Source organism: Panthera onca, chromosome C1 (assembly GCF_046562875.1).
Source record: "Panthera onca isolate mPanOnc1 chromosome C1, mPanOnc1 haplotype 2, whole genome shotgun sequence".
Lineage (NCBI taxonomy): Eukaryota > Metazoa > Chordata > Mammalia > Carnivora > Felidae > Panthera > Panthera onca.
The window spans coordinates 92973542-92986456 of record NC_138346.1 but is presented as its reverse complement, the minus strand read 5'-3'; the positions used below and the strand labels follow the sequence as shown (position 1 = coordinate 92986456).

At 36.0% G+C, this 12915-nt stretch overlaps 1 protein-coding gene across 1 annotated transcript in view; it reads left to right on the top strand.

Annotated features, from left to right (window-relative positions):
* Window positions 1-12915, top strand: part of THSD7B (thrombospondin type 1 domain containing 7B) — an 860293-nt gene that overhangs the window by 609994 nt on the left and 237384 nt on the right. Inside the window, exons 13-14 of the mRNA XM_060626021.3 lie at window positions 3933-4127; window positions 9529-9795. Of these exons, the coding sequence (XP_060482004.3) occupies window positions 3933-4127; window positions 9529-9795 (462 nt within the window). The remainder of the gene's footprint in view (window positions 1-3932; window positions 4128-9528; window positions 9796-12915) is intronic.

The window sequence follows — 12915 nt, the reverse complement described above, 5'->3', positions numbered from 1 at the left end:
ATTTTATTTTTGAGAGAGACAGAGACCGAGTACGAGCTGGGGAGGGGCACAGAGAGAGGGAGACACAGAATCTGAAGCAGGCTCCAGGCTCTGAGCTGTCCGCACAGAGCCCAATACAGGGCTTGAACCCACAAACCGTGAGATCATGACCTAGGCTGAAGTCAGCCGCTTAACCGACTGAGCCACCCAGGCACCCCCTCAGTAGTATTTCTTAAAAGAATTTCTCTGACGTGATTAATCTACATACCTTTAATGACTAAGAACTATAGTGTAGATTTAAAGTAATTAATACATTTAAAAAATAGCTTCTCCTTAGGAGTTGGCCTAATGGAAGGAGGCTCTAAATTGGATTGTTCCAGTAGCTACTAGTGACCCTCATTTACTCTAAATATCTTCTCTTTTTGTTTCCTGGTTTTCCAGTCCTTCAGACTTGGTGCTTGATATTTCTTCAGTAATTTCCTACCCTCTAGTAAAGTATATAGTTCAGTATCCAGCCATCCAATAAATGTTTATTGAATGATTAATCTTCTACTAGAACATTCCCAAGAAGGAAATACTGATTTATGGTTTTGTGTCTAGTGATTTTTTTTTTTTTAGAATCTTGAGCTTGGAGAAATCTGAAAACAATAATGCCTGACTGTATGCTGATGATTGTATGATCTGTAGTGTGTCAGTTGCCACTCATCTTTGGGTCAAGAGACCATCAGTAATAACACACAGCAGGGATCTTGAGATTAATGTGGGTGTCGTCCAACTTCATGCTACAACTGTGGATGCTTTCTTTGGCCCGTAGAACTCCCTAAAGTCTCCATTAGATGACTCGAATATGCCTATTTGTATAGGAGCAATGGAACTGATTTGTTCTACCTAACCTAATTAAAATGTAGTGAATATGTTTATGGCATATTTGACATACTGTTTGACTAATGGGGATTTGAAGTTTAGTGCCAGAATCCTGTGAGATTCAATCATGGTTTTCTCTTTCATCCCTCAGATTTTTAGAATGACCAAGGAAGAAATGAGGCCATGGAGAATGATAGTGTGTGCATGTATACCTGTGAGAACTATCAGCCTGCTTGACATAAAATAAATTAAAAATTGCTCTAATTTTTTAAAAAACTTAATATTAAAAAAATAAATACAAAGGGATTATAATTGATAGCATTTATTGAACCCTTAGTGTACAAGGGATACTGTTTTAAGATTTCTCACAACTCTTTGTTATAGGTATCTTATCATTTTAAAGATAGAGAGTCTAAGCACAAAGACTAAATAACTCAGTTCAAGATGTTTGGAATTGGAATTTGCATTCATACCATTTGACAAGAATGTCTATGAATTATATCCTATGCCATAGTTATTATTAATTTTTAATGCTTTTTCATTAATGTAAAATAGGTCAATATAGACATTCATAAGTCTAGTATTTGCTAATGTAATTTGCAGAATTTCAAAATTGAATGTTTATCATAGTTGTCAAGTTATAAACTTACGTGAAGAATTATCTTAAAAAAACTTTATCGAAAAAAATACCTCATTTGTATATACATAGGAGTTCAGGTTTCAAATATCAATGCTTTTACCAAGTATTTAAATTTCCCCTTGATGTTGATCAGTACATTGTTATCTTAAGGGAAACATATACCTTGGCAAGATAAAAGTCACCTAAATTGACTGCAGATTAGTTATCTAAACATGCAATTCCAGTAACATTTGCCTGCACCCTCCCTAAGATAAAGTATGTTGGTGTATTCATCATTAATGACTATAATAGTCCCAACAGGCCAAACACAGGGATGTTGGCTTTTTGTGCAGTGGATTTTGTTCCTAGGATGCAAATAAAAATCAAAACAAATTATTCAAAATCCTTGAATAACCCCACCTGCCACAGAGCAGATGCACAAATGGGGAAGTGTGTGTGCACCCGTTATCATCTTAGCTAATTTCTTGGTCCTAAAGCATACACTGGGTTTGGCTTTCAGTTAAAACACACACACACACACACACACACACACACACACACACACACACACTGAATTGTTGTCTGTGCTAAGAATAATGAAAGGAATTCAGAATATAAGAAGAATGGGCAATTAAATGGAGCCCCTATGTACACTTAGCCTGCCTTACAGAAGTTTCTATATAAAGTATTCTTAACAATATTGATCCTAAGCTGTGGTAGGTTTTTTGCTTGTAACTTGGTGGATTTTAGAGTCGTAATAAAGATGACCCTAAACTATGATTTCTTTAGGATGATGAATTCAGCAAATATCCAGTAACATGCACCATATTTACAGGCACGATGCCAAATGTAGGTTGTCAGTGGAAAGGCTGCATCAGAACCACCTGGGGCACTTAAAGGCAAAAATATTCCTAGAATTTTTTTTTTCCCCAGAGATGTTGATGCAGTAGGTTTGAAGGCATGCCATAGAATCTGTGTCTTCTCATAAACCTCCATGACTAGGAATTCATTTAGAAGAGTAGTTTTCACCTAGGGCAACATTTGGCAATGTCTGGAACTTGGAGTTTTCACAACCAGGAGGATGTGTGTGCTGCTGGCATCTAGTAGGTAGAGGCCAGGGATGCTGCTAAATATCTTACAGTGCACAAGAAACACAGGTCTGCACAACAAAGTATCCATCCCATAATGTCAATAGTTCCAGGGTTACAAAACACGGGTCTAGAGAATATAGACACAACCCTAGAGGGTCCATAATTAGGGTGAATAAAAGATGCACAAAAATATCCTTTATACTTAAATAAATGTCACTAGCTCAAAGAATCAAATACAGAATTGAGGTAAAGTATTTATGAAATTTTGCTTAAGATTATTGGTTATTTTATGGTATGACTAGAAACATTCTCATTGAAAAATGCTGTGAATGAGACATAACTGCCATTGATAGGGTATCTGTAATGCGAATTATCTGGATAGATTAGACCTATACTTGAGAAAAAAGTATTGAAAATTTTTCATTGATCCTAAAATGTTAATAAGGAAAGGTTTACTAAGAAACAACATTTTTTTTACTATTTTTTAACGTTCGTTTATTTTTGAGAGAACGAGTGTGACCAGGGGAGGTGCAAAGAGAGGGACAGAGGATCTGAAGCAGGCCCCGTACTGAAAACAGAGAGCCCAATGTGGAACTCAAACTCCTGACCTGAGCCGAAGTTAGACACTTAATTGACTGAGCCACCCACATGCCGCAACACATTTAAAAAAAATTTAATGTTTTTATTTATTTTGAGGACAGAGAGAGACAAAGCATGAGCAGGGGAGGGGCAGAGAGAGAGAGAGAGAGAGAGAGAGAGAGGGAGACACAGAATCCAAAGCAGGCTCCAGGCTCTGAGCTGTATGTCAGCCCAGAGCCCAATGTGGGGCTAGGATTCACAGACTGTGAGATCATGACCTGAGCCGAAGTTGGATCTTAACCGACTGAGCCACCCAGGTGCCCCATTTTTTTTTTTAAATACTGGTTGTGAAGTGAAAATAGGACCACTCTTACAAGTGCCATTTAAACAAGTAAAGTAAATTAAATCTAGGAAGAATTCACATGATTTTAATGGTTTTGTCCTTTTTTTGTCCTCTATTACTCTTACATATTCTTTTAGTTTTAGATCATCCCTCGAGACCAGATACAAGCTCATGTACAATAAATTACAGAAAGTTATTTTGGTTGCTGTCAATGTAACCAAATTGGATTAATGAAACCAATTAAATCCTCAAATACCTCCACTGGCAAGGGTAAACCTTTAATTTCCAGAGAGAAATAGGGTTAGCTATGTTAAACACACATAGTCACAGTGATAACCAAATTTGCAAACACTGGGGGGATTCTGCTATTTTGTCGAAGAACCAGCAGCAGACTGATTGAATCAAAATAATACAAACAAATCCATGTGTTGTCGTTTTGTTTTGTTTTCTTGTAAAGCGGTCTCCTGCATCTCTGATGATAACCAGTCGGCAGAAATGATGGAATGCCTCAAGCAGACAGATGGCATGCCTCCCTTTGTGCAAGAATGCACGGTCCCGTGTCGAGATGACTGCACCTTCACGGTTTGGTCCAAGTTTACACCCTGTTCCACAGATTGTGAAACAATCCGAAGTCGACGGCGACAGCTCACAGGTAGGGTATGGGACAGCTCATAGTTAGGGCGTACCTTTCATTTCTTAGCTTCAGACAATGGATGTGTTTCTGAACCTGCCACAGAAGGTGGAAGCTCCAGAAGGACTAGAAATGGTATCAGGTCTCTCCCTTTCCCAGCCAATTACTGACTTGATGTATCTTCTGTGCCTATGCCTGCCACATAATATCTACTCATTTTTTGTGAAATGATATGGACCATTCTATAGCTATTAAGTTCCTCTCTATAGGACTTTATAATGTTTACAGTCTTAAATGGCAATATAGCCACGAGCTAGCTTGGAATAGTTAATGACAAAGATTCTGGTATTTTGTCATATCAGAATCTCAGCAAAGTTGATAGCAGTGACTGATGTGTAAAACCCGTCAAAGGCAGATCTAACCTGTATCATTCTCTTTTTGCCATTACCTTACAAGCAATTTGACATTTTAAAATGTTAGTAGTGCAAGATAAGTCAAATTACATATATAGGTTCTGCTTTTGTGGTATATTATTTTGGTTCTGTTTGCATCCGTGCAATTTAATGGAAATTAAAGTAATTAATAGTTTAATCAAAGTGCTGGAGCTATTTTTGCCTGTAATATACAAATAATTGATGCAGTATAGCATATTGTACTACTACTCTAGATAAATACCCCAGAATTTCTTGTAGTTGTATTTGCATATCCAGAAAAACTTAATTTAGGTAATGAAGACCCAGAGGAAAAATGCCAAAATAATCACTGGGATAATAAAATTGGTGTTGACATTGAAGAATTAAGCACCGAAGACCATTTGTTCTTATAAGCAATTTAAGGGCTAATTCTCTTGGTTTCAAATTCCCTTTGTTTGAATGCATTGCTTACAAGATTGTTTTAAATTTAACTCACTCTAATGGATTTACTTAATCGATGAGAGCCTTTAACAGGGTTTTTGCACACAACCCGGGAGCCCATTCATAAGTGTAGGTGAAATGTATAATCAAATAGAAACAGTCAAGTATGCTGCACTTTGTGCTTTTTTCCCCAAAATTCTGTGCATATATAACTTTATGCGGCATTGCTTGTGTTTCTAAAATGAAAAAATTCTTACAGGGAATATAATGCAGTGGAATGTGTGTCACAGGAATAATTTCAAGTTCAGGTGTAACAGTTTTGAAGGAAAGGATGTTTTTAATTAGTGGCCAGTTTTTGTCTTTTTCTTTTTTCCTGAGGGTTTACTGATGGTATTTTATACCTGAAAATTGAAAAAGGGAATATCAAAAATCCCAAGATATTTATTAAACTCATGAATTTTGTTACAAATTGTCAAAGCTGACAAATTTAAAATAAACTTTTTTTGTAAATATTGAAAAGCCATTGTATGCTTTTCTGCAAACTCTGTCCTAAGAATTAATCCTACCAAAAAACTTAAATTTTTTTCTGAGTTATTATTAATTATGCTTTTTGCTTGCTAATTGACATTTGTGTGTCTTCATGTCTTGGAAATAACTGGTCAATTCTATGAAACACCTACGTTGTAGGGGAAAAAAAAATCAACAATCATGTATTAGGTGTGTGGGAGGCAGTAGTGAATTGAAATTTGTCACTTCTTAAGACTTATTTTCATTGTTGTGGTATTTGCTTGCATTTTGGTTTCTCATGTAATTTGGTGGTAAACTTAAGTAATCTCTAACATCAGTGGTAGTAAAAGGCATGGGCTTAGACTATAGAACAATGGGACTCTCTCTAACACAAACACATGGGAAGCACACAGTAATACTAGCCACTGCATGGAATAATGGGCCATCTAGGGTGGTGTTCTTGTTTTCCATTTTTTTTTTTTCCATTTTTAACAATAGGCCTTAATTCAATATCTGAATGTCCTGGGTGTTGTACCTAAACGGGATCATCCTAGGTTTTAGATTGAATGGTATTTATAGTAGTTGTTTATACAGTGCTGAAAATAATCCATTGAGTAGATTTGTTCAGGTTATTAATATATAAAATAACTTGATAAATAACATTTAATATATTCTTATAGTTTTATGTCTTGGGGGAACAGGCACAAATTTCCCTCTGACTTGAGTGAGGAAAAATATCTTTATAGTTGTATTAGCGGTAGACTTTTTTGTTATCTTGGGTTTTTTTTTTTTTTTGGTGTTTTTTTATTTGTTTTTAAGTACTAACTAGTTCTGAATCCACAAGTTAATGCTAATTGTTGACTATACTGTAATCAAAGTAAAGGACCAGTGATAATTTGTTTCTTATTTTGAGAACCATTTCTGTATGAGTTTACTCCAATCTTTCTTGAAACAGTGGTGCCACATAATTAAGGATATCCCAAATACAGACATGGCATATATTAGTACAGAATGCTTGTTCTGCCAGCAACTTTTGGTTGCCTTGTAGATTAGTATCTTTCTTCCTATTCTGTCTTGCTCTCACTTTCTCCTTTTGTCTTCACTTTCTCCCCCACTCTACCACTTCTTAAATCTTACTTTCTTAATCAACAGTTTACTTATGTGTGCTAGGCCTTAGGAATACTACTGGGGAATAGATAGGAATCCTACTTTAAGAGCTTCCACTGTAATGGAAGATAGAGAATTTATTACAGTTACAACCCAGTGTACCACTTGTGACAATAGCTGTGATATTAGTGCTACATTAGTTTCTTAATGCTTCTGTAACAAATTACCACAAATTTAGTGGCTTAAAAAGAACACAGATTTATTCTGAGTTGTATAGCTCTAAAATAAACGTGTGTGTCACCAGACTGAAAACAAAATGTTGGTGGATCTTCATGCCTTTCTGGATGCTCTGGGGAAATTCCTTTCCTTTTTCTAGCTTCTAGAGGCTGTCCACATTCCTTGGCTCATGACTCTTCTATCTTGAAATTCAGTAACATTGTGTCTCTCTGACCATTCTGCCTCTGGTTTAGGAAAGATTCTCTGCCCTGAGATTAGGTTGGACCCACACAAATAATCCAGAATAATCTTATCCCAAGGTCAATAATCTTAGTCACATCTACACAGTGCATTTTGCCATCTAAGGTAGCACAATTATAAGAAATAGGATGTGAGCATTCTTGGAAAGGCATAGCTTGTGGTAGGCAGAATAAAAGTACAGAAGAATACCTTTTCCAGGGGTAACTAATACTTTACCCCTGCCACGGAGGAAGTACAAGCAGGCATTAATTAGACTATGGAGAGAGGTTGGAACTGAGGAAAATTTCTGGTGTAAGAAATGCAAAGGCCAGAAACCAAGGAGTCATTTCCAGGAACTGAAAGATGCTTGTTTTGTCTAGCTTGTAACATTCCCCAGGCAGAGTGGCATCACACAGGCAAGAGGCAGGTGCTAATGGTATCAGATACTTAAGGGCCTTGATGACCATGGCAAGGAGCCTAGAACCATGGTAAGTCACTGAAGACTTTTAAGTAGATGAATGACATGATCAGACTTACATCTTTGTGAGGTGGTTCTAACTGCAGAGTGGGGAGAAGATGAAAAGGAAAATAAGGTATAAAATATTAGAAGAAGCTGTTGTGATTTAAGCTGGATATTTGGAGATGGGCTAAATATTGGTGGTATTGGTCAGAATGGAAACAATGGACTGATTGAAGAGATACTTAGTCATTTGATATGATCTTTTTCATTAATCAGATACAGGTAGTCGGGTAGAGCAACAGAATTCAAGTCTGACATTTTACATTTTGACTTGGTCATGTTGGTATACTTGGTAAATGAAGATGGAGAAAGGAAGGCCCTGGTGTGAAGAGCTTGAGGATGGGTTTTGCCAGGTTGAGTTTGGCCTTTAAAGTTCCAGTCTGTGGCTCAGAAGCTTGAGCAAGAAATCTAGAATGGAGATAATAATAAGGAATTTAAGAGCTGTAGATGATTTAAACTCTTTCTGTGGGTGGGGAGCCTGGGTGGCTCAGTTGGTCTGTGGTGACAACTCAGAGCCTGGAGCCTAGGATACTCTCTCCCCTCCCTCTCCCCTCCCTCTCCCCTCCCTCTCCCCTCCCTCTCCCCTCCCTCTCCCCTCCCTCTCCCCTCCCTCTCAAAAATGAATAAACATAAAAAAAAAAAGTTAAACTCTTTCTGTGGGTGAAGCTAATGGATCAGAAAAGAGAACCTAGTGATTGGTTTCTTTATATCTCAACCAGTAAATTCTCATGGCCATGATAGAAGCTGTGTTTCCCAAACTTTTTCTCCCTAAATGCCCCTAATGGTAGAGGAAATGAATATATCCTCCCAGAGAGGTAGTGGCATGCCTGAAATTCCTGCAAGATCATTTCAGGTCCTGCAGGAATCCTTATTTATTGTGGTCATAAGCAGCATGTCAGACCTATAGAGCCAATCATCCAGCAGCAACTGTAAAAATATATATAAACTATTTGACAATGAGAAAATATCCCATGCATCAGCTTGTATTAAGCATTTCTAAAATAGCTATAAAGACTGGGAATAAGACCAGTAAGTAAATCAGCCTACTTCATTTTTCTATAGCCTGCCAAGACTCTAGCTGATGACTTATTAATGAGGTAACAAAATATAATTATGAGATTTACTTGAGAATTTTTAGGAATCGAGTGGAAGTACATTGGCCAGAAAGTTGAAATCAAGTTACAGGCTGACTTGAAACTCCATTAAACATGATTATCAAGTACTCAGAGCAGTGGGAATTGATTCTGCATTCTCATTACTTATAGACAGAATCACAGCTAAAAGGTCCATCAAAGTCAATTGGTAAGGCAAAGTCATATTCTAGAATGCTTGAGTTAAAAGTCTCTCAAAGTGGAAGCCATGCCTTTTTCTCGGATTAAATTACCCAATGTTATTGGAACATTCATTTCATTGTGTCAGCATTTGTGAGCTACTTTATGGCAAGGACCAAAATAAGTTCTACTTTGTCTGCCACACCCGGAGTGACACCTGACCTCGCTCCAGGGCCATTGTATGGGAGGGTGTCCTTTCATCCTTTGAATAAATAAACCATTTTCAGAAATGTACTTCAAAGAGAGGGTGTTTATGTTGGTTTCCCTGGAAACCATTGATTCCAAGGAAGACTGAGAGGCGATAATTTGCTTTTATCAACAAGTCACAGGGAAAATTATACTAAATGAATTAACAAATTTTCTAGCTGTTAAGTCACTGTAGCAAGCATCTTTTTTTAGTTTGTTTTTTTGGCACTCTCCAACATAAAACGATTTTTAATTTTATTTTTTCCAAAATAATTTGAATTTCACAGGTGCTTTGGGAATTGCTTTCATTGTCCTAAGATTTACTTTCATGGCAATAAAGAATCAGGGCAGGGGGAGGCTATAGTGTAAGATTAAATTTTCTAAGAGCTAGTAAAGACAATAATGTGACTTTTTACAAAACAGATATGAAATTAATATAGCAATGTCTCTTTTTGGAACAGGGAAAAGCAGGAAGAAAGAGAAATGCCAGGACTCTGACCTGTACCCTCTCGTGGAAATGGAACTATGCCCTTGTAATGTATTTATATCTCAACCTTATGGAAACTGGTCAGATTGCATTATTCCAGAAGGCAGAAGAGAGTCTCAGCGAGGAGGATTTCGAGTGCAAGGAGAAAGCAAAGAATGTGGAAAAGGAATGCGCTTTCGAGCTATAGCCTGCTCTGATAAAAATGGAAGACCTGTTGACCCCTCATACTGCAGCAGCTCTGGTAAGGAGTACAGATGGGAACATACACAGCCCAGGAGGTGTGTCGATGGTCTAGAATTAGTAGCTTTGTTCTTTAAAAATTGTTTTATTTCTCCTTGGTCAATAACACACTACCTTTCATAAAATGCAGGCATTTGGAATGCATAGATCCATATTTTACTGATTATTTGGAGATTAGTTTGGATCCTTAACTCCGTCCTTTGGCCACTTGGTTAACTGTGGACGAGTACAGTTGCTCTACTTCACTGAAAAAGCCATATTTAATTAAAAAATACATCTTGGGGTATGTTTTGGTGCTCTGATCATACATCTAGAAAGCAACCAGGCTGTGAATTTCTTCCAAGTTAGTTGCCAAAATACCAATTAAAATATTGATTTAAAATGTTTTACCTTGTAATATATAAGAATATCTAAATTAATAGAATAAAACTGTAGGAATAAAACATAGGCAATCTGGGAGAGTTCTGTGAGCTGTCAGTTAGGAAGAAGACTTTTTTTTTTCCATCTTGGGAAAATTTGAAAGATAGGGGTGAATGGGGAAAATGAGAAAGAATGAGATTAAATACAATTGGGGTAAATGTTGTTGGGAGGGTGGGGTGGCCTGAGACTAATGATTACAATGGAGCCTATGAATTTCATACTCTAGTTTGTCTTTTTTTTTTTTTTTTTCAAGACTAAAATGGTTACGATTTTTACAGAGTATGAAAGAGAAGTCATGTTTGACTGGCAAACTCTGGGAGGATAAAAGATTTTGGCCTCTGGGATCAAAGTCTTGTGTTCTAATCAGCTTTCTCAATAATATTAGAAATTGTAATTTGATTAAGTTCTGACATAGAAGGCAGATAAATGAGAGTTTGTCTTCATTCCCCATGCATTAGCTGTTCTTTAAGATAGGCCCATATCATTATATGAATACAACTTAAAGCTTAATAACTTTTTAATTGGTGAAATCATTGCTCTGCTTCCTGGGGTACTCTATAAAATTTTCTTCAGTGATTTGACTCCTAGAAACATTAAACACATCACAAACAAGTTGTGGATCTGTTTTATGAAAGCCAAACCTGGTTGGCTGTAATCTTTGTTTTTCCATTTATGTATGTATGTATGTATGCGCGCGCACACACACACACACACACACACACACACACACACACACACACACAGTGTTTTCTGAAAATTACTTTTCCTTTCTCCTATTGAAATGTTTGACTTACAATGTTGTATACATTTAAGGTGTACAGCATGTTAAATTCATAGAATTTTATAGGGAGATGATTGCTGTTGCAGTGATAATTGGCATCACTATCACATTACAAAATTATTTCTTTTTAGTGGTTGGAATAATTAAGTTCTGGTCTCTTAGCAATTTGATTATAACACAATTATAGGTGTGTATATTCACTATAGGGTGCATTAAATCTCTAGGACCTATTTACTAATTGCAAATTGATATAGCTTAATAACATGTGTCCTATCCCCCAAGCCCAACCCCTCATCTCCTGGTAAACACCATTCTACTGTTTTTACAAGTTTGATTTCTTTACACTACACATATAACGATATCATACAGTATTTGACTTTCTCTTTCTGAATTAGCTTACTTAGTGTAATATCTTCAGGGTCAATCCATGTTGTTACAAATGGCAGGATGTCCTGATGGCCAAATCATATTCCCTGATTTTATATATATATATATATATATATATATATATATATATATATATATATGTGTGTATATATATATATATATGTGTGTGTATATATATATATACACACATATATATACACACATATATATATATATATACACACATATATATATGTATATATATATAATATATGTAACATATATATTATGTGTATTATATATGTAACATATGTTACATATATATTACATATATATAATATATATAAATATAATCAGAGATATTTATAACATATAATATGTAACATATAATATGTTATGTATATATATTACATACATATATATATATATTACATATATATAATACAGCACATCTTCTTTGTCCATTCATCTGTTAATGGGCACATAGGTTATTTCCATAGCTTGGCTATTGTGAATAATGTGGCAACGAACACAGGAGTATATTTCTTTGATACCCTGTTTTTATTTCCTTTAGGTATGTACCCAGATGTGGGATTCCTATATCCCATAGTAGATCTATTGTTAATATTAGAGTAACTTTAATATTGTTTTCCATAGTGGTTGAACCAATTTCATTCCTACCAACAGGTGTACAAGGGGTCCCTTTTCTCCATATCCTCAACATTGATTATTTCTTCTTTATAGCCATTTTAACAGGTATGAGGTGTTATTTTGCTATGGTTTTGAGTTGGATTTCCCTGATTGTTAGTTATGTTGAAAATCTTTTCATCTACCTATTAGCCATTTGGATGTCTTTGAGGGAATGTCTATTTCTCTGCCTGTTTCATAAGTAGATGGAGTGTGTTCTTTGTATATTATAGTGCTATCTGAAACATAGTTGGCAAAAAGTTTTCTCCCATTTGCTATGTTTCCATTTCATTTTGTTGACTGCTTCTCTTGCTATGCAGAAGCTTAAGTTTGATATAATCTTATCGGGGTTGCTGCTGTTGTGGTGATAGATCCAAAACCTCATTACCAAAAGCAATGTTAAATAACATCTTCACTGTATTTTCTTCTAGGAGTTTCATGGTATCAGGTTGTATATTTAAATCTTTGATATCTTTTATTAAATTTTTTAGTGTAAGATAAGGATCCAGTTTCATTGTTCTGCATGTGTTCAGTTTTTCCAACACTATCTAAAGAGATCATCATTCCCCCATTGGGTGTGCCCTCCTTTCTTGTTGAATCTTAGTTGACTGAATATGCATGGATTTTCTTCTGGGCTCTCTATTCTGTTTCATTGGTCCATGTCTTTTTATGCCAATATTATTCTATTTTTATTATGAGAGATTTGTAGTATGACTTGAAATCAGGAGTGTGATAACTCCATCTTTGTTCAGCCTCAGGATTGTGTTGGCTATTTGGGGTCCTTGGTGATTCCATTTCTCTCTCTCCATCTTCTCTATATAAAGAATGCTCTCGGGGCACCTGGGTGGCTCAGTCGGTTGAGTGTCC